Source organism: Taudactylus pleione, unplaced genomic scaffold, assembly GCF_031769625.1.
Source record: "Taudactylus pleione unplaced genomic scaffold, aTauple2 ptg000268l, whole genome shotgun sequence".
Classification (NCBI taxonomy): domain Eukaryota; kingdom Metazoa; phylum Chordata; class Amphibia; order Anura; family Myobatrachidae; genus Taudactylus; species Taudactylus pleione.
Genome location: NW_028284670.1, coordinates 4,000,001 through 4,022,999, shown reverse-complemented (window position 1 = coordinate 4,022,999; position 22,999 = coordinate 4,000,001). Strand labels below are relative to the sequence as shown.

General features: G+C 42.6%; 1 protein-coding gene across 1 annotated transcript in view; it reads left to right on the top strand.

The window, feature by feature from the left end:
* The window catches only part of LOC148513902 (alpha-2,8-sialyltransferase 8E-like), a 70,037-nt gene that overhangs the window by 33,580 nt on the left and 13,458 nt on the right, over positions 1-22,999 (top strand). Inside the window, exon 5 of the mRNA XM_088481323.1 lies at positions 9,267-9,353. Within this exon, the coding sequence (XP_088337449.1) occupies positions 9,267-9,353 (87 nt within the window). The remainder of the gene's footprint in view (positions 1-9,266; positions 9,354-22,999) is intronic.

The window sequence follows — 22,999 nt, the reverse complement described above, 5'->3', positions numbered from 1 at the left end:
CAATGTTCTCCTCCACACATTAAGACGTTTTGCTGTGTGCCTTATCCACCCAGTGTCAGCTAAGATACACAGAGATCTGGATATATACACAAGAAGTGACTGTAGTATAAAATGCATACCTAATTCCACACATGAGAAGTGGATATTTTTGTCTTTTGCCCGGCATGACAGTAGGCTTTTTGATATCATGGGCAACAACTGTTTCCTGATTTACACAAACAAACATCCTCGGCATCAACATCCTCATCATCAACATCCTCATCATCCTTGTTAGCGCCAACTACTGAAATATCCTCCTCATCCTTCTGGTGCAATTCCACAGAAGCATCCTCGATTTCTATGTCAGCATGTTGACTTGTGCTGCTCATCCCCACATCCCCACAGTATTAGAAAAGTCAGGCTCACACATGGCAACTACAGACACACCTGGACTCTCCTCAGGGATCTGTGACTTTTCTGAGCACACAGTTGGTTTATATGCCTTAAGTAATTTAATTTTTTTTTTACACTTCTACAGGGAGAAGGGCTTACATCATCATAAGATGCAGAACCACCAGTCATAAATAAAGGCCAAGGCCTTATCCTTTCCTTGCCACTTTGTGTAGTAAATGGCATATTGCCAATATTTTGTTTCTCTGCAGCTAACTTAGCTGTAAATTTTTGTACTTTAACACTGTAAAACATTGCTTGTTTGATTTTGACTTAAGCCCTTGTGCATTGGCCTTCATAGATGATGTTGATGGCCTTTCATTGTCATCGTGACTGCTGGCAGCAGCTACAAGACTGGTATGTGGTTCCTGCTCTCCTCTCATTTGATCGTCCTCCATATCAACAAACATACACTGTGGCTTGACCGGCAGTGTCACCAAACAATATTTTTTTTCACAATGGAGAAGAGCACTCCTGAATGAGGCAGCAGCCCCTTGATGAACAACGGCAACCCTTTTTTATGGACAACAAAGCACCCCTTCTGAGTGCAGATAGACCACCTGCAGAGTCACAAATACATGGACGATAAACTACGTCAGTGTCACCGAACAATAATAGCGCAACTAAGTTGCTAATGCACACACACAAAAAAAAAGATAGAAAAAAGGACTTTTTACACTGGGGAAGAGCACCCCTAATTGACAGAGCACCCCCCATGGACAACAATGCACCCCTTTATGGACTGCAGCCCTAGCCTGATGGAACGGACAACAACACAGCAGCAGCCACAGTTGATTGACAGGATAAGTAACACAGCAGCTGCAGCAACCACTGAAGGAAGCCCCCCTTTAAATACTGCAGCCTAAGCCCCTTTATGGACAACACAGCAGCAGCCTTCAGCCCAATACCCCTACTGGACACACACACTGAGTGACTGACAGTGACTCACTACATGTCTGCTAGCTTGTCTCTCCAAAGTCAAAGTGAAAATGGTGCCGATAGTGGGACCTTTATATAATGCAAAACCCTCAAGAATCCAACAGTTGGAGGATGATGCATTTTGCCGTGTTTACAGGTCCAAGTCAGGCAGGACAACTCGAGCCAGATTCAGATCTCACCTTGGAACACAAAGTTCGGGTGGGTCCGGTTCACTGGTTTCATCTCTACTATCGGTATGTAGTGTAATATAAATAAGGGACACTACTGTGTGGTGTAATGTGAATTGGGGGTAATATAATGAGACCACACCCTTTCCCTATGAGACCATACCCTATTTTTTGTCCCGTGGGCCTGCGCCTCCCACTGTCCCTGTTTATGATGGGGGGCACCAAAATGTCTAGTTAAAGTTCAGCAGCACAGTGACTACACATCTCCAATCAGGATTGTGGCTCACCATATCCACAGCCTGTCACTCTACAGCACGTGGGTCACAGCCAATCAGTGGCCACTACATGTAAAGTGGCCTCTGATTGGCTGGCGGCCCATGTGAACTTCAGAAGAGTAGAGTCTTCTGTCATTCCACATAGTAGCGGTATTTGTAATAACACATACATCTATGCTTGTCCGAAGTAGAACGGGACAGTAGTTTTTTTGTTTCACAAAAGACTAACTGGATGCTACATGGAGAAGGGGACCAACGTGCACCAGGATGGAGGTGAGTATTGTTTTTTTATTACAGGTAAGCCATTGGAATTCTACTTGAGGAAGGGGACAGATCTGTGGTTCCACAGTAAAAAAACAATAGTTTATATCTATTTTCACGACTAATACACCCGTACCCACAGCCCTGGGGTGTGTGGAAGAACCCCAGGCTTCAGCGTAATCCTGGGGGGCTCGGGAGAGGGGGGACCCATTTATTGGGGGGTCCCAACCTCCCCTGAAAGCCCAAGCTTGGGCTGATTGGTTTGGGGTGATAATGCATTGGCCGGAGAGACCCGGTGAAAGAGCTGTGGCATTACACCCCGGCTGGATTTGAGCCCAGTGCTAGTTTTAAATATAGAGGGACACCTATGCAATTTTTCCCCTCTATTTTTAAAACCACGACTGGCCCAGTGTTGGTTCCTAAAGCACAGGGGAACCCTACTTGTGTTTTTCACCGTATTTTTAGTAACCAGGACTGGCGGAGCAGTCCGGGGCTGGTTATGATTTTTTTTGAAGGGGGGGGGCTATTTCATTATTTTTAGAAAAATTAACACTTTATTTAGTTTACATGCAGAAACATACACAAGTCACCCTGATCTGTGTATGTTTCTGCCAAACTCACAGCTCAGGAGGTGGTCTATTTAGCTGCCTGTTTGCTACAATTACATCCATGATTGTAATCACGATTCTTGGTAAAGTCCCAAATTGTATCTTTTTCATTGAAAGTACTTTCCAGTTTGGCCAATGGTGAGTTTAATTGAGTTTGCAAACTCACCCAAGTTTTTTAGTGTAAAGACAGAGGACCTCATTCAGAGTCGGTCGAAGCGGCCGCACGGTCGTACGGGAAAAGGGGCCGGATATGCAAATGATTCCCTCGCAAGTTGCGTCCCTGAGTTCAGATCGGTAGCTGGCCGACCAAGGGGAGGAAGCGGCCGGAAGACCAAAAAATACGCCCCCTTCTCATACGCATTATGGCCCTCATTCAGAGCCGTACGCTCTGAGCAGAGCGCACGCTCTGAATGAGGGCCGGGCTCCATTTTCATGGAGCGTCCTCCTGGATGCTCGTATAGCTGTGGGTCACCACCCACAGGCTATACGAGCGTGCATTGTGATGGTCGCGATGGTCGAGACCATCGCGACCATCGAATTTGCGAGCCAGAGCCTGCGGTTGAGGTTTTCAACCGCAAGCTCCGGAGTGATTTTGGCTCTATCAGAGCCAAAATCACTCCCACTGACATCACTAGTGATGTCAGAGGGCCGGCTTCTGACGGGAGGCGTTCCCATAGGAACGCCCCCATCAGGGAGTCACGCCCCCAGCACGCCCACCAAAGGGGGCGTGCTGTCAATCAACATTGACAGCACGCCCCCTTTGATCGGACACAACGAGCGAAGGACTTTCCTTCGCTCGTCGCATCTGGCGCATGCGCACGACGGAGCTACCTCCGTCGTGCGCATGCTCAGTCCATAACATCGACCCACTTGCGAGCGGACAGCCGCTCGCGAGTGGGTCTGAATCAGGCCCTATATGTCATCTCCGGAGCCTATAAGGATTAATCGAGACCATCGAGAACAATCGGAACTGGTCGTAGAGCTTAAGGTTGACCATACCCTCTCTAAAGCTCTACGATCATGTCAGTGTAAAAACCTCCCATGTCACATGTGCCATGACGCTACTTTGTTAATTATGCACTCCCATAAACGGTATGCCCTCCCATAAAACGCTGTTTGCATAATTAGGCACGCCTGCGTTCTGATCTCCACTCCCCAGTTTTCAAGGACTTTCCCCTGTTACCACCCACAAACGCCTCAGTCGTTCAAAGAGAGAGACATTTCTGATCATAGTGGCTAGTTTGCGCACGTGCATTGCGTCCTTTATGCATGCGCAGTATAGCGAACATCGGTGGCGTACGACCGTGCGGCCGCTTCGACGAACTCTGAATGAGGTCCAGAATCTCTCCTGAGTTTGTCTTTAGTAAATTTCGGAGTTGAAAAAAATGCGTAAACTCACCTGAGACTGCAATCTCAACCAAACTCAATTCTTAGTAAATTTACCCCTAAGCATCTGAATGTAAACTGAAAACATGAACACAACACAATGTAAGATGTGTAGCGGCAAAGATGTGTCAGCTTTAATGTGCTACAAGACATTTTCACTGTAATAGAGTAGTTCACTGCATTGGACAAGTTTATTCCTATAATAATCTAAGAAATAGGAAATGAAGTGCTTACAGGTACAGAAGTTGGAACAGTCACTACCTGCTTGAAAATAGGAATTAAAACCAAAGTCGCGGATGTGTTTTATTTACCAGATATGGGGACAATTTCATAGCCATAAGTACCTTAGATTAAAGGGGCCATACAGTCCAGTTCACAAAAGGAAAGTATATTGTATGGAACAAAAGAGATACTGTAATAGCAATAGATACTATAATAGCATTAGGGTACCCATGTCCTTAACACAAAACAGTGGTTTGCAGTGATACCCTCTAGCTCACAGTCTATGGAACTTTGGCACAGAAAGGTAGGTCACCCTGCGTATGACAGAGGGCCTGATTCAGAGCCGGACGCTATTTGCGAACGGTCGTTCCAAAAAAGGGTCCGGCTATTTAAATTGAGCGCTCGCTCATTGCAGTTTGTTGACGCCTCTATGTCTGAGCGAGCATTCGAAAAGTGCGCTCGCTATTTTGTAAAGACGCCCCTTTGCTGTTCGCATCACACGTCATCTCCGGTATTTATTTGATTAATCGGGAACATCGAAAGGCATCTGAACTGCTCGCAATTCTTGTGGTAGGATTTTCCTACCGCTATCACTGTGAACAGTTCAGGCTAAAAGACAACCAAGTGACGTGGCCGATGGCGCTCCATTACTAATTATGCACACCCATTAAATGCCCGTTTTGACCGTTTGGCACGCCTGCAATTGATGCATACAAATGTGTGTGGTCCAACAGAGGTTAAATAGATAATTGAATACAGATACTTCATAACATTCATCGATGATTTCACAAAAATTGTACCAATTTACTTCATCAAAGAAAAGAGTGAAATGATGAGCAAGATTACAGACTATAAAAGTTTAGTGGAGACAAAGATCCGGTCACTAAATAAAAGTCTTGAGGTCTGACAATGGAGGAGAATATCTCAGCAAAGATGTGGAAATTTTCTTGAAGAAGCATGGTATTGAACATACACTAACCATTGCATACACACCAGAATAGAATAGTGTAAGTGTGTGCACAAATAGGACCTTAGTGGAAATAGTCTGATGTCCACTGACTGATGCACAAAAGCTCAAAGAAAGAGAAAAAGTGAGACTCTTTGTTGGGGCACAATTATTATGAATTATGTCTATTACTTAAAATTTAACTTTTATTTGGTTCTGTTAGAAAGTATATAGTAGTTTTCCTTTTTACACATAAATACTACAGATTATAACCAAAATACAATTAAAAGTTATACCCACTTAGAATATATTATGCTCGCTAGGCTGTTGGCTTTTGCAAGCGGCCAGGTGATGGTCGAGATGGTCGTGACCATCACGACCATCAGGCTTGCGATGAGACCCTTGTGGTAGGGTCTCGTCTTCCGCAAGCCCCAGTGAGCTTCCATCACTGGTGATGTCAGCAGGGCCGCCTACAAATGGCAGGTATTCCTTCAGGAACGTCTCCGTTTGACAAGCCATCCCTCTCCCCGCCTACAAAATGGGGCAAGCTGTCGATCAACATCGACAGCTGCCTCATTTGGAGCGAGCCCCAGAGTGAGTGAATTTCTCATTTGCTGCGGGACTTGGTGCACGCCGCACATGCGCAAAGCACAACCATCGACCCGCTTGCGAGTGGGTCTGAATCAGGCCCACTATCTGTTGCTGTAGGTAACCAATGAGGGTTACCATAAAGGTTTATTAGTCTTCCAATTTGTTATTTCAAAAGCTTGTTGAATTGCCTATAATGGTTCTTATATGATGACATACAACAAAATGAATACACAAAGGCAAATATAAAAAAGAAAACTAGATCAATTCAATCCAATCAACCAGACAATTAGATCAATCTCAATTGAACAGCATAAATATTCATACATCAGATATTATGGTGACCACAATCATCCTAATTTCGTCCTATTTGTATGAGGAATGTAGCACAAGATTCACATTTTGTGTCTAAATCACAAATGATACATATATACATCCCCAATGATCTGTACTATATATCTATAAGCCTAAATCAGATGTCCTGTTTTGTTTCATTTACAAGAAAGCCTTAATGATCATACATCTGGGAGTCATCTGAAAATAGTCAGAGCTGTCATATTACATTTCATTTTTTACAGATATGTAAGTAGTACTACAATGAAACATAGAGCAGTATCTTGGATGACATTTATAACATAAATAGGCCACCCATTCTTGCATAATCAATGCTTGGAGTTTGTCAGAATTTGTGGGTTTTTGTTTCTCCATCCGCCTCTTGAGGATTGACCACAAGGATTAAGGTCTGTGGAGTTTCCTGGCCATGGACACAAATTTCAATGTTATGTTCCCTGAGCCACGTTGTTATCACTTTTGCCTTATGGCAAGGTGATCCATCATGCTGGAAAAGGCATTGTTTATCACCAAACTGTTCTTGGATGGTTGGGAGAAGTTGCTCTTGGAGGATGTTTTGGTAACATTCTTTATTCATGGCTGTGCTCTTAGGCAACTTTGTGAGTGAGCTCACTCCCTTGGCTGAGAAGCAACTCCACACATGAATGGTCTCAGGATGCTTTACTGTTGGCATGACACAGGACTGATGGTAGCACTCACCTTTCCTTCTTCAGACAAGCGTTTTTCCAGATGCCCCAAACAATCTGAAAGGGGATTCATCAGAGAAACTAACTTTATTACAGTCCTCAGCAGTCCAATCCCTATACCTTTTGCAGAATATCAGTTTGTCCCTGATGTTTTTCCTGGAGAGAAGTGGCTTCTTTGCTGCCCTTCTTGACACCAGGCGATCATCCAAAAGTCTTCACCTCACTGTGCATAAAGATGCACTCACACCTTCCTGCTGCCATTCCTGAGCAAGCTCTGCACTGGTGGTGCCCCGATCTCGCAGCTGAATCAACTTTAGGAGACGGTCCTGGTGCTTGCTGGACATTCTTGGGCACTCTGAAAACTTCTTCATAACTATTGAACCTTTCTCCTGGAAGTTCTTAATGATCCAATAAATGGTTGATTTAGGTGCCATCTTACTAGCAGCAATATCCTTGCCTGTGAAGCCCTTCTTGTGCAAAGCAATGATGACTGCAAATGTTTCCTTGCAGGTAACCATGGTTAACAGAGGAAGAACAATGATTTCAAGCACCATTCTCCTTTTAAAGCTTCCAGACTGTTATTCTAACTCAATCAGCATGACATAGTGATCTCCATCCTTGTACTTGTCAACACTCTCACCTGTGTTAACAAGAAAATCACTGACATGATGTCAGCTGGTCCTTTTGTGGCAGGGCTGTAATGCAGTGGAAATGTTGTTTTTGGGATTGTTTATTATCATGGCAAAGAGGGACTTTGCAATTAATTGCAATTCATCTGATCAGTCTTCATGATATTCTGGAGTATATGCAAATTGCCATCATAAAAACTGAAGCAGCAGACTTTGTGAAAACCAATACTTGTGTCATTCTCAAAACTTTTGGCCATGGCTGTACACATCATCAAAGAAAGAAGATGAAAGCTGGATCCAAAGTCCATGAAATGTATCATGCTTAGATATTGCCAAGTGAGTAAAGGTTACAGACTCTGGAATCCAAAGACTATAAAGCTTGTCAAGTCAAGGGATGTCATATTCCAAGAGACAGCACCACATTTGGATTAAACCTGGAATTGGATTTGCAGACATGTACAGTATGTGTTTTTGGATATGCCATCAACTGGAGACATACCTGAACCAGATGCTTCCATTGTGGACATCTAACCACAGAAAGGAACTTCTGTGAGGACAAACAGTGAAAAACCACCAAAGAGGTATTATGAGGAGTTTGCAAATATCACAGTCTGTGAACCCAAAATATCCAAGATGCAAGTCAATAAATGAGTGGTGTGAGTGGAAATCCAAAATACAGTAGCCAAGGAATCTCTTCACATTAAAGAGATTAGGTCTTTTAAACAAAGAAGACACCATTTTGAGTGTGACAAAAGTCACGAACTCGTGGAGAAAGAATCTCTTGCTGTGGTTCCCATAGTTAGTGGGAAGAATCATGCTATCGTGCTTATCACGGGGATTACATCACAGTCACTGCTTATGTTTCTAAAGAAATATTGCCAAGAATTTACATGAAATGTTGACATGTTCATGCTTGTGTAAAAATCAATTTTATTTTAAAGGTTGCTGCAACAAATGTCTAAAAAATGTTTGTGTAACATGGAGAAGCTTGCAGAGAGGATGTTGAAATATGGAGTGCGCTACCTCCATGAAAGCTCCTTGCATGAAGCATTCGCCTTTACCAAGATGGCCACTGTCTGGTGTCATTTTGTCACTATGTATGAGCACCACAGTGGGACACATATATTGCACAAGTCTCCTGTATACACTGCTCCATTATCGTGCATATACCTGCACTGCTACCTTCATACATTACGCGTTGGTGTTCTATATGTTCCGCTCAAGCTCCACTGCATCCAGATTTCCAAGTATATAACAGTGAGTACGGCTTTACAAGCAACTTTACTGCTCTTTAATAAATCTCAAACCTTGTTAAGTACGTGGGCTGTTTAGTCCATATGGACACCGCTGGTTTTACTATCCAACTTTGGATTCCACCGCCAATAGAACACACATATCAACAGAGGAATCATCCTCCTGCCAATGAACCACTGCAGTAAAATCTTCTATCTATTCTCAGTCAGTCCAGTATTTTGGATCTGATTCTGAATTGGGAGCAAAGCACAAAAAAGCTGCCTGCATAAACCATGTAGCAATAGTATAGACAAGGTGAAAATACTTTTTTTACATGCAGGGTAAAAATTGTTCAATCTGATTTTGCACGTAGCCCACAAACACTGGACACCTTTTTATGTATACTGTCATTTAGAATTGAGTTTGGATACACCACTCCCAAATCTAACTCTCTGCACATTTTTGCCCATGTACTTCACAATCACAATTCAGAACAGCGTAATTTACTCACCGACTAGTATCCCCCCTATTTATTTTTTTTTCCAGGATGAATTTACCTCCATTGAATTTCACAGATGATGTCGGCACAAAGACGGATCTTGTTTCTGCAAACCCAAGTATCCTAATAGACAAGTAAGTGTGCTAAGTGACTTCTTATAAATATAACATGAAAACTTTTAATCAATAGTTGACATTCCGTATCGTTGTCTTTTTAAAGTCATTGTTTTATCCATTTAAATATGCATGAGAAATATTTTCAGAAAGGTGAAGCTATTGTCGAATTACAAGTCACCTCGGGGTTTGTATTACACTGTACAACAAATTAATACTTTTAATTTGTTTCCTTTCTAAAAATAATCATACATTACTAATTTGAGGTCATGAAAAACTAAAATGATTTCAGAATGTTTTTACTAGCTCTATTTTTTGAGCTACACTACTTGCACTGTACTGTATGTATATTAGTAATAGTCATAGTGAAAAGCTATTTTAAAATAATCTGATATTTTCTTGATAAAAAATAAATAACAGTTGTTTTAATTCAATCACAAATACGAACCCAAAACAAATCAAACATACAGCATAGGAAACAAACATACAGCATAGGAAACAAGCATACAGCATAGGAAAAAAACATACAGCATAGGAAAAAAACATACAGCATACGAAACAAACATACAGCATATGAAACAAACATACAGCATAGGAAAGTACTATGTAATATAGTGGCCTATTCATGGGGGTGCTTTCTCTTTGCTTGTGGCTTGTTCTCCTCTTCTGGGGCCTCTCTTGTCACTGTCACCTACCCTGATATCTTTGTTCCATTGCTGAGTTGTCTTGGTGGAATCGCTCACTATGCTGTCACTCAGTGCACCACAGTTATCTTGTGGGGGTAATCCCGTGAATCGCATATATTTGAATAGGGGAGGGGACAAATAACAGATTCATTTAATTGGCCATTAGGCCCCGCCCCCTCTGCGCGGAACGCAGATTGCTGGTAAGATTCTCTCCATTCTGACCACATCACTAGGAATACCCCTACATCATCATAAATGGGCTATCTCTCGGAACTCAGAGCTAACTGAGAGTTATAAATGTCATATTCATTCTTTGCATGCTGACATCAATTAGAAGTAACTATTTTCACATCGGAAACATTTTCATTGTTGTGCAGTGTTATATGTCTGGGGGAGCATTCTGGGAATTATTTACCACTTGCAAATTTACTAAAGGCAAGCTTGGTGAAAAATCATGAAACTCTCTGCAAAACATTATTGAAAACACAAATAGAAATAAATACACCATCAGCCAAACTCGCAGGTACTTCCCATAGACAGGAATACAACTCGCGTATGCATCGCAGTGTGTGTGCGTGAAGGCTACACTGTGATCACAGTACGATAATGCAGAGCATGGTAAGCCATCGCAGAGTGATTGACAGGTAGTCACCATTTGTGGGTGGTGACAGGGGAGCGGTTGGTGAAATGCAGGCGTGCCTGTCTGTTTTAACACCGATGCATGAGCATGCATAAATTAGCCATTGCATACACAGCTTCAGTACTTACTGTGTACAACAAGGTTAGCAATTTGTAAGATGGGTCAGGGCTACTGTAATTCTGCATGAGGGTCCAATGGTACTCGAAGTTAACGATGTATACGGAGGACTGCAAAGTATTATGGTTGTGAGATAGTGGTAGTGGGAGGCAGTGGGCGTCTCTATGCTGGCAGTGTGATGGCATTGTGAAAGCATTCATTAGCATATTTTTGCAGCAGATCTGAGTGCAATTACAGAGCTGCGATTGCAATATAATCCTTAATGAATCAGGCCCAGAGATCAGTGAGATTCGTGAATGTTTAGCCAACGTCACTCCACTGAAACTGCCCTCACCAAATTCACCAATGACCTGCTTGCAGCCAAATCCAGGGGCCACTTCTCTCTACTCATCCTCCTGGACCTCTCTGCAGCCTTTGACACCGTGGATCATACTCTCCTCCTCCGCACCCTTCAGACCATTGGCATCTCCAACAATGTCCATGCCTGATTCACTTCTTACCTCACCAACCACTCCTTCTCTGTGTCTGCCTCTGGCTCCACCTCTCCCCCTTCCACCCTTCCCGTTGGTGTCCCACAGGGTTCTGTCCTGGGCCCACTGCTCTTCTCCTTGTACACTTCTAAACTAGGAGAACTCATCAGCTCTTTGGCCTCCAATACCATCTCTATGCCGATGACGCGCAACTAAACCTCTCCTCTCCTAATCTATCCCCTTCTGTCTCTCTCAGGTAACCAGTTGCCTCTCCGCCATCTCTTCCTGGATGTCTGAGCGCTCTCTGAAGCTCAACATGGATAAAACCGAACTCATCATCTTTCCCCCTAATAGAGTCTCAACTCCAACCAATCTCGCTATCACTGTTGATAACACAATCATCTCCCCTGTCCCCCAACTTTTCTGCTTGGGTGTCACCCTTGACTCCACCCTTTCCTTCACACCCTACATTCAATAGCAGGCTCAATCCTGTTGGTTCCAGCTATGCAACATTGCTCGTATTAGGCAGGTCCTCACCCAGAATGCTACCAAACTGATTATTCATTCACTAATCATTTCTCGGCTTGACTACTGCAACCTTCTCCTTACTGGCCTACCACGTTGCCATCTTGCTTTCTCCAGTCTGTTCTCAGTGCTGCAGTTAGACTTATCATCCTCTCCCGCCGTACCACTTCTGCTGCTCCCCATTGGCAAAACCTACACTGGCTCCCATTCCCCTACAGAATCCTCTTCAAACTCCTCACCTTCACATACAAGACCCTCTCTAATTCTATTGCTCCCTACATCTACAACCTCATCTTCTTACATACTCCCTCCCGCTCACTCCGGTCTGCCAATGACTGTTACCTGTTCTCCACCCTGGTTACTTCATCTCATGCTCGTATCCAAGATTTTGCTTGTGCAGCCCCCCTTCACTGGACTGAGGCCCTGATTCAGAGCCAGATGCTCTGACAGAGCACTCGCTCTGAATCAGGGCCATCCCTTTTTGACCACCCACAGCTATAGTGAGCAGCCAAAAAGATGACCATCAGGCTTGTGACGAGACCCTTGTGGTAGTATCTCGTTGCCGTGAGCCCTGGAGTGCTTTCGGATCTATCAGAGCCGAGAGCACTCCCACTGATGTCAGTGGGGCCGGCCCCAGATGGTAGGTGCTCCCCTGGGAATGCCTCCATCTGGGCAGCCACGCACCCAGCACGCCCACCAAAGGGGGCGTGCTGTCACTCACCCTCGACAGCATGCACCCTTTCCAGCAAGACCCGGAGCGACGGCTTGGCCGTCGCTATCCGGGTCTCTCGCATGTGCACAACGGAGCCGGCTCCCTCGTGCGCATGCACACTGGGCCACCATCGACCCACTTGCGAGCACTCAGCGCTCGCGAGCGGGTCTAAATCAGGCCCTGAGCTCCCTCACTCGATTAGGCTCTCCTCAACCTTGCAGAGCTTCAAACGTGCACTGAAACCCACCTGTCCATCAAAGCATATCCTTGCACCACATAACCGTCACCAAGTCTCTGTCCCTCCTGCCTCAGCCATTTCTACCTTGCCTACTTCCTGCACTCAGGACCCCCTCCACACACTCATGCCTCATGTCATCTGTCTGTCTCCCCTCTTCCCTAGATTGTAAGCTCCTAGGAGCATGGTCCTCCTCCCCACTGTCTCACAGCCTTCTTCTCTAGTCCTTCTATGACATCCATCACCTTTCCAGCTGTATTGTGTATGGAGAATTGTGTTGCTAATTGTTACTTGTGCTCTGTTTATAAGTTAGTTACTGTATTGTAATGTAATGTTCAGTGTACCCTTTACTTTATGTATGGTGCTGCGGACCTCTTATGGCGCCCTATAAACAAAATTTAATAATAATAATAATAATAAAAATATGTTTCTGCCTGTAAAGAAACAAAAAATGGTTCATTTAAAAAATAAAATGACATGGGGTTCCCCCACAAAAATACAACCAGCCCCAGTCTCCTGAGCCAGTCCTAGTTACAAAAATATTGGGGACAAAATGTGTAGGGTCCCTTATATTGTATGAACCAGCACTGGGCTCTGTGAGCTGATCCTAGAACTTATAAAAATCAATCAACATTCAAACTGTATTTCTGGGGTTAAATCACACACTTACTAATACAGATCAATAATTGTTTGTTAGTATATGTGTGATTTCGCCTCAGAAACACAATAATGTTGACTTAGTTTCATCGCTTACCATTGATTTTAAATTGATTAATAAAATTGACCTTTATAATATATACCCCCTAGCCTCTGATCTATCTCCCAACAATGGACTCATGGGGGTATATTTACTAAAGTGAAGGTATTTAGAAGTGGAGGTGTTATCCAAAACAACCAATCAGATTCTAGCTATTATCTTGAAGAAGGTGCTACTTAAATGTTAAGTACATTACAATCTTATTGGTTGCTATGGGCAACATCTCCACTTTTGAAAATAAATATTTTTCCTGGAGTCAAATTCAGTTTGGCTGTAACACTAGATACCTGAGAGGAAGTCAGAACAAGATATTTAAAAATAAAATCCACCACATCATACCTAATGGTGCCAGGCCACAGAGGATCTCTGCACTCCTGTCTCTGAATGTTTATTGATGGGGAGAACCTAGCTACTTGCCACTGAAGCCACAATAAAATGTAAGATAATGATCTAGGCTGATCCCCATGCACTGAAAAAGGACCAATCTGGATTAGTTAAGAAGTCTGGGATCTAGATTATACCCTCTAGCATTATGTAAATTGTATAAATAAGGGCCTGTAGTTAGGGGCATAAATAAGTATTTGAAGGCCCCATAGCAAAAAGTTTGTCAGAGCCCCTATGTACCATCCAATGTTAAAAAATGTATAATACATATGTAACTATGACAAGGAAGATGGGCCCACCTCAGCTCGGGGCCCCATAGCAGCTGTACCCCTTGTACCTATGGTGGTTATGCCCATGACTATAGTCCATGTAAAGTGGGCAACGTCACTGCCACTGGGTGGTAGGCATCAGTTCTTTGATTGGATTGATTTTCTTTGATTCAGTGATTGGAGCAATAAAAATAATTACTTCAATGAACTTGTGTCATTGGTGTAAAACATCTTTACATGCTGTGTTACAGTGCACACTCTATGCCATTCCATAGCTGTCAAAGATTGAGCCTAGCATCCTACCTCAGTGCTCTGCCACCTACCCAGCAGCCACACTCCAAAGTAATGTGTCAAAAAGATTTAGCGAGAAAACCAAAAACATATAAGCAGTTCCAGGTGCCAGTGGTGGCAGTGATACTCTACTTCAACAAGGACCACCAAGCTGGTGAGATCATGACACTTTCAGTTGTTGAGTGACTGGGTTAGAATAATGGTGGCATCAGTAGTGGTTATTGACATCTAATAAACTTCCAAAAGGCTTGTGCATGATCATGGTGGCAGAGCAAGCCCATCCCTTTAAATAATAACATAATCATTTTTATTTAGCAAATTATATTAATTGACATTGTGTTTAAACTGATTTGCTATAGTATATAAATAATGTTGGTTTGTGTAAATTGGTTTCATTGAAATTACCCAATAATCCATAATTATACTTTTTTAAAGACCCTTTAGAGTACAGTACAGCTGGTAATTTCTTTGTAACGTATAATCTTTATATTGCTCTTAGCTCTCGCTAGTAGGGTAAAATTATTTGTAATATTCATAGCTCAGACACAACCACAAACATGGTGCCTATAATGGTTAGCAATGCTATATTTTGGATTTCCCACTACATGTAGAGGAATACATCTATAAATATTTATCCCTTGGACCCCTGTGGATTTTGGAATCCAAGATGGGTCACCTGTTGTCTTTTGTAAACATGTAAATCACTTTAATGGGTGTGGAGAAGCTGTGATCAAAAGTACATCTCCATCTCAGATGTTGCTACTGAGTAAAAAATGTTAAATCGTTCAGTTGGGTGAGGCAGAATGTATACAATAAGCTTAGAACAGGATATTAGCAAGAAACTGCAATTAACACCATAAATGACTCAGTGAAATGTAATCCAAACCACACTTTACTCAGTATATGCCGGATGTTGACTACTTTAGATTTATCCCCATGAGACTGCCTACTGCCAGTAATACCATATTTGTTGACCATGTAGTTAAATGGTTAAATGCTACAAGTTGCTATTGTAGGCACAGAAACAGACAGATCTCAGGTGCACAACCAGACAGATCTCAGATGCACAACTCCAAATTACTGATAATATATTAATGTAATAACATTTTTGCAATCAATAATGCTTTTTAGCAAAATCATGGCCAAGGTTATGGGCCTATCCACCATATCCAAGTAACCACTTTAGGGTAATTCCCTAACATACTAGGGTTCAAATCCAGAGTGCAGGACACCCCTAAATCAGTGCAGCTAAGCCACCCCAGGGCATTGCCATAGTGAGAAAAGTGAAGTAAAAAAAGAAAGAGCAGCTATGGCTGCATAGAAAGGTGAAAATGCAAATATAATGCAACAAACAAAGTATTAAAATTGTGTGGAAAAGAAAGAATGCATTATAATGCAATGCCCTGGAGCAGACCAACCATAGCATTCCAGGGGACCCACGCCCCAAAAATCAACCTAAAATTGCACTACAACCATGATTATGCTAAAAACCTCTATTGATTGCAAAATGTTATTACATTTATATATTATCAGTAATTTGGAGTTGTGCACCTGAGATCTGTCTGTTTCTGTGCCTGAAATTTGTCTCATCAGGTAGCCCTCCCATTATATATATTCAGGGTGTGCAGTCAAGGAATCTTTCCTGAATACTATTGTGCAAGAGTCATCAGACTCCATAACATTGCATGCCTCTTAATTGTGTATTATGGTGTATGACTAAACTGGCTGAATACACATTCCATGCCTGAGTAAATATTATTCACCAGACTGAAATGTCAGGGTAATTAGACTGCAGCTGCAACACTTGTATGCTTAGGGCCCGATTCAGATCTGATCGCAAGGCTGTGGTCGCACGCAGCCTGCCGATTTTTGCATTCTGCGCATATGTATAAGATGCAGTGTGCATGCGCGAACCGGCCTCAGTGATGGCATACGTCTCCTAATGTCTAGTTACACACATAAAGATCAGAAATGTCTGGGGTAGGGTCAGATCAACCACAACTGTGCATGTGGGTCCGATGGTTCTCGATGTTACCAATGTTTTTGCTGTCTTGCGGGGAGGTAAGTAAAGGGAAGTAGCTGGCATTCTGTAGTGTTGGGTGTCTACATTTTGTGCTGCAGTTACATTGCATATGGTTTAATTAGCATATGTTTGCATGAGCTGGCTGCATGCAATCAGGTCTGAAGCAAGCTCTTAGCTATATAAAAGGTTCTACATGTACCCAAGCTTGTCACTGTGTGTATTGGAGCCTCACAGTGCTTTACAGCTGTACAGTACTAAGCAGACAAGAGATTACTGCCTTATCATATTGACTTATATTTATCATCTATCAACTGCATCCTGTTATTTTTCATAAATCCTACTATGGTTTGTTGCTTACATCAGCTATGCACCTGCCAACTTGTAGGCATCTGCCAAAAATATATAGTTAGAGTAATATATATTTATTGACCTTTTCCAAAATCCCAATCACTACACTGACTAACGAAGACTTATCTTTCTACCTATATTACATAGTGTAACCTAATTGAATGCTTTCAACATTTACCCCATTGCTGCTGAGGCTTTTCACACCCCTGGTCATCGCCTATTTTTGTCTGATCACATTCCAACATCATGTTAGTGTGCCCTTGAGTTTAATGAAACTAGGATGGGAGATATCCTTCCTTGTCCTTGAATGTTGTAATGATTTGTCTATTGTAGGGGAGTTATTCTCCAGTGACCATGCTGATCACCAGAAAATAACCACTAAGCTGGCACTCTTTAAATTATAGCTTTCAAGATGCAAGAGATAGACGACTTTAGGTGCCCTTCTTATATCCTCCATCCTTGCACTGTTATCTATAGTGCCATGAACTAAGCCCCTTCAGCAGCACAATGAGACCATCATTTACCATCTCTCCCCAGCACCACACCAGCAGTAGCTCTATTAAGCAGTCTTTTAAATATGTTATTTTACCCTTTTAACTGCTACAGTGCTGAGTATGAGCGGGACTTATTCTCAGTATAACTTAAAATTGCTGAGAAGTCCCACTCATCCTCAGCACTTGTGAAGTTTACCATTTCAATGAAATACTGATGCACATTAATAGGGTGGGGCCACAGTGACAACTGAGTAGAACACACTTTCCTTTGGCTACCTGGCTCCTATCCTCCATTTTGCCTATACTGTGTCCTAGACCTGGTGGTTTGCAATCTGAGCTGCTTCTCTGCCATTGGGAGTCCATTGTGAGCTGGTTGATGTGTGATGGCAGTGTGTCTGGTCCTGGCAGTGTCTCCCACAGTCTCCAAGCCTGCATGGTCTCTCCCCCACATGTACCTGCCAGAACATTACCCTGCAGTGCAGAGCTCTCCATGTTTGCCACGTGGACTTTGAGTGGATGCTGAGGGATGGCAGGAGCATTTCATTTTACCAGGTGACTGTTATTTGTTTCTCTGCTTGCCCCAGAGACTGATATTGCAGGTTAATGATAACATTCTCCTTCAGTCAGAGGATTGAACTGTGCTTCCTACCACATATATATTATCCATGCCCCTGCTCTGCTAATAACCCCCAATTACTACTTATATTAATATACCTGTCTAGGTATGATGGGAAAAATGCATAATGCTGTGGCCACAAAGCTGGAGTATTTTTACCATTCCTCTACACTGCAGCCCTCCTCTCTACTGGGGGCGATACTCAGGTCTACTACCCTACTGCTCCCTGTCGCAACTCTCGGGTGGATAATGGATGCAACCCATATTTGGTAATGGTGAGATCTATTACTTAGGCGTGGTGTCTAATGTGCCGGCGGTGTTCACCAGGGATCCCCGCAAGGAGTTATATAAATAGCTGCATATGACATGCAGGTCGCGGTCCTCAGACTAGGTTCCCCTCTACAGGAGCTGGTGAGCTCTGGATGGAGCGGAAAAGGATGAGGACATACAGCATAGTTGACAGGCAGGGTCAGAACAGAACGGACAAGATGGTACCAGGGAGCAAACGTATGCGAGTAACAGGATAGCCAAAGTCAGAACCAGATTACCATACAGAGTGGGGTGGGGGATCGGGAGTTTTTTTTCCTGTTTGTTTTGCTCTCTTTTTTGGGTGACTACTGTATGTCTGTGTATTTTTTATTCTATGTCGCTATACTATGGGCCTGATTCATCAAGGATCACAAGTTTGATTGCAAAAGTGATTACGCACGCAGTCTCACTGCAAAGATATACTAATCCATTGCAATTACTATGCCATCGCAGCACTACATAAGGGTGCACACCTCACCTTACACGCATCCATAATGTTTAGCAAGACTGCAAAACTATCGGTACCATGGAGCACCTTCGCAGCCTCACGCACACTTCCACAAGCTCTGACCTTACTCAGGAATTGCTAACTTCATCGCAAGCTGTGAGTACACAATCTACATATGGCATCTCAGTGAATAAGTCATGCACACCCATGCAACAGCATTCAAACGCACTGCACGCCTGCGTTTCACCGAACAACCCCTCATCACCACCCACAAACATTACATCCTGTCTGTCACTCTGCGATGGGTCTACGTAGTCACTGCAATCACAGTCCCGATCGCAGTGGCTGGTTCACGCACGCGCACTGCGATTCATACGCATATGCAACAATCGTCCGATTGTGTGCGTAATCGGAATTGCGATCCTTGCTGCATCAGGCTCTATGACCATTTTTTTTTTTGACAGGGTCATAGTAGTACATGCATTTGGAGTTCCCGGAAAGCAGTGGTTCATATTATATCATGCTCTTCCTTAAATGCCTTGTGCTGGAGGGGAAATGTTTTGTGGTGACTGGTATTTATTGGGGCATTCTATTATATTAGTTATTACTCTGCAATGATTAATTAGCTTATATGGGGTGTGAGGGACATGGATGACAAACTCTGATGCTCACTAGTTATTATATATTTAAGGCAATACAGGGCTGATGTTTGACTGAAACTTAGTTAGTAGTAAATGCTTATCTCATAAAAACGTTAGGTAGGATGGATGTCATGCATCTGCCTCTAATGGAGTTTCTATTCAACAACAAAAAATTGGTACCCCTTGTTCTCAGCTCTGTAAAAACAGATGCTAGGACTAGGTATTTCATTCTTGATTCTAAAATTCACTTGTTTCCCATTTTTATTTTAGCTATTTATGTTCCGCCACCTTTTACCTATGATACAGTATTGAATATTGAAAAAAGCTACTAAGTTTGTCGCAAATTCCCCTGCTAACCCTGTAATATGCCTGGGGGATTCCAATAATGCCCTTGACTAGTACCTGGACAGATGGCGGGAATCTCTTGCTCCTTCATTACTGGGTGCTAGCGGATTCCAGGGGGTAAATTTAATATTGTTCGATTTGAGATTCATTTTTATGAATCTCTGAAATCTCCTGAGATCGAATTGAACTTGAACAGCAAAATCCCGTTAGCAAGTCTCAGATTAACTAATAATGGACCTTGTTTCATGTTAAGAAGGGATTTTGTTTTCAGTTTATGAATCCCATTCCAAAATTGAAGCAAAAAACCCCATTAGAATCAAATGTATAATAGAATTCAAAATAGAATGCAACTTCCTCATAACTTTCTATTGGGCCAAGTGTATCACATGCACACTAACAGGGGAAAAAATTGGAAACAGTTGTGCACACTCTAGAAAAGGGAAATTGATATATAATCTCTTCATAAATATAATATGCTCATCTTAAATATATATATATATATATATATATATATATATTTATATGGCTATATACTGTATACATGTGTATATGCGTATCATTTTTTACTAAAGAATTTTATTGTTCGAGTGGCTATGTCGGTTGAATCCCACCATAGCAAAGCCTTGAGCAGCCATTATTTCTACAGCCAGGCTGCCCCACATGCTTTTGGGAACTTTTAAAGGCATCACAATCAATTTCCAGTAAATAGAATGGAGTTTAGAAGCTCAAATTATTATTCTATTTATTTAGGTATTTGAAGTTCAATTTTTAGTTCATTTTATAATCGAACATTAGTAAATTAAGGGAATATATCAATGTTTTCCAGAAATTCAATTTAATTTGAAATAAATTTTTCTGTTCAATTTTACATTCGATTTGGACTTTAGTAAATCCTTTCATAAAAAAATTTAACCAAAATTGAACAAAAAACTAAATGGAACCAAAGTAAATATACCCCCAGGACTTTTGTGACCTACTTTAGGCCGGGTTGATGTTTGCTGTATGAAACATCCTATAATGCAACACATTTTTTGTTTCCGTCACTCTCATCACTCCTTTTAAGAATAGACTTGGCCTTTGTTTCTCATTACTTGCTCCCTAAAATATTGTGAGCTGACTATAATACTATGGTAATTGTATCTTTGGTCATTCCAGACTTATTAAAGATGTTGACCTGAATGCCCCACATTGCTAGATGTTTTTGATGCTTCATACCTCATGGTTATTACAAATAGGTGCAGGGTCTAAAGTAGAGGCTCTCTGGACAGGTAACTTTGCTGACAACAGAGAACTGCCTCAACTGCTGTGACATGGAATGCATTTAAGGACGTTGCCAGGACTCTGTGGGTGTTTAGCGCTGGTTTGCAGGGGTTACCTATCGGGGCATAGGTGATGCAGTGGCGTGGCATGCAGATTCCTCATGGTAGATTATTGAGATGACAGAGATCTCGGCCATGATGGCTGGCAGCACTGGCTGGTGGTTTGGTGTGTGCGTTCCATGTGGCTAGTGTTCCTGTGTGTCTGCATAGTGGGCACTGTCATGTTTGAGACCATCAGCTGACTACCAGTAATCCAATGGACAGCCAGAGAGAGTTCCTGGGCCAATCAGGGCGTTGCTATGCCTATAAAGCCAGTCTGGCACAGAGGCAAATTGCCAGTGCAACAAGTCACTGCTCCTGTAAGCTGCTTGTTACTGTGCTCCCCGCTGCAGTTGTTGGTTCGGTCATAGTGCCCTGTGGAAATCCTTGTTGGCGTTGTGCCAGGCTTATACATGGTTGAGTCTCTGTCCTCATTACCAGTATTGTTGATCCTTTTGTTAACACCTACTGTCCACATTTGGTCTGGTAACATCCTGTATTGCTGGTTCTGCTCTACAACCCAGCACATCCCAAATAGCTGGTCCTGCTCTGCAACCCAGAACAACCTGTAAAACTGATTCTACTCCATAACTCAGCACATCCCTGATAGCTGGTTCTGCTCTGCAACCAAGTACATCCTGCATATCTGGTTCTGCTCAGCAACCCAGCACATCCCAAATAGCTGGTTCTGATTTGCAACTCAGCACATTCTGTATAGTTGGTTCTGCTCCACAAATCAGCATATCCTGCATAGCTGGATCTGCTCCGCAACCCAGCTCATCCTGTACAGCTGGTTCTGCTCCACATCATAGCACATCCTGTATAGCTGGTTCTGCTCTGCAACCCAGCATATTGTACAACACTTTGTCAACACATAGTGCATCTAGTGAACTTCACCATCTTGGATACCTGACATCTATTATACTCATCTGATACCAACAGCATTCAATATCCTGATTCCATACTGCCCTGCTTCCCATGATGTTTGGCTTACAATAGTATATACCCCATATATACAGCTAGTACATGAGGAAAACCTACATACTACCCCCTTGTTTATGCCTATCTGCTAGAGACTTATGCCTATCTGCTAGAGACTTCCCCACTACTACCCTCATGTCATTGAGACTTCCCCACTACTACCCTCACCAAAGCCCACCATGATCTGACAAATGTCTTGTATGGAAATTGTTAAAGAGAGTGGTCAAGTTGAAGCTCTATTAACCACTTAACTGATATTTTTTTTTCCAAAAGCCGCTCCAAATTTGTCGGGTTTTTTTATGAGTGAATTAGGTGAGGTACATCCATTTTAACTTATCCAAAATGGTTTCATAAAAAAAAAAATTAAAATAACAAAACAACAGAATCACCATCGGAACATCGGAAATATTGGAAACATTGCGACTATTGCGATGTTCAATTTGAGACGGGATACAGGAACCAGGTTGTGAGGGGGGAGGTTAACTTATTTTCCCCAGTGGCTGCTCAGTTCTGCAGGCGCTGTGTAGGGGGTTCTGCTTTGCTGACTGATCAGTAGTGATTGGCAGCACAGCAGACACAGGGGGAGAGATTGCTGTCAAGCAGAGGGACCCTTCTAGGAGCAGCAGCTGCGGGAAGATTCTCTTCCTGCTGCCACCCACACTGTGTATCTGACTGGACGAAATTTGTCATCCAGAACAGATAAAGAACTGCCTGGTGTGGACAGAAAATTACAACCATGCCAGGCAAGTGGTTAAAGAAAAATAGATGGCCTTATAATCTACTTATTGAGACCTAGAACTAGCCTACATTAGTGATGGGATACAATTCTCTCGCCAATCATGGTTCATTCATTCTCAGACTGCCTGGACAGATCATCTCCTGGACATAACTAATTATAAAATACATAAAACTCCTTTTGTCAGCTCAGTGCATAGTTTGGACATCTCTCCTTATACCTCTATCGTTATTTCCAACTTCAACATGCTTTGCCTTCCCAGTTTGTAAATGAGCCTCCCCC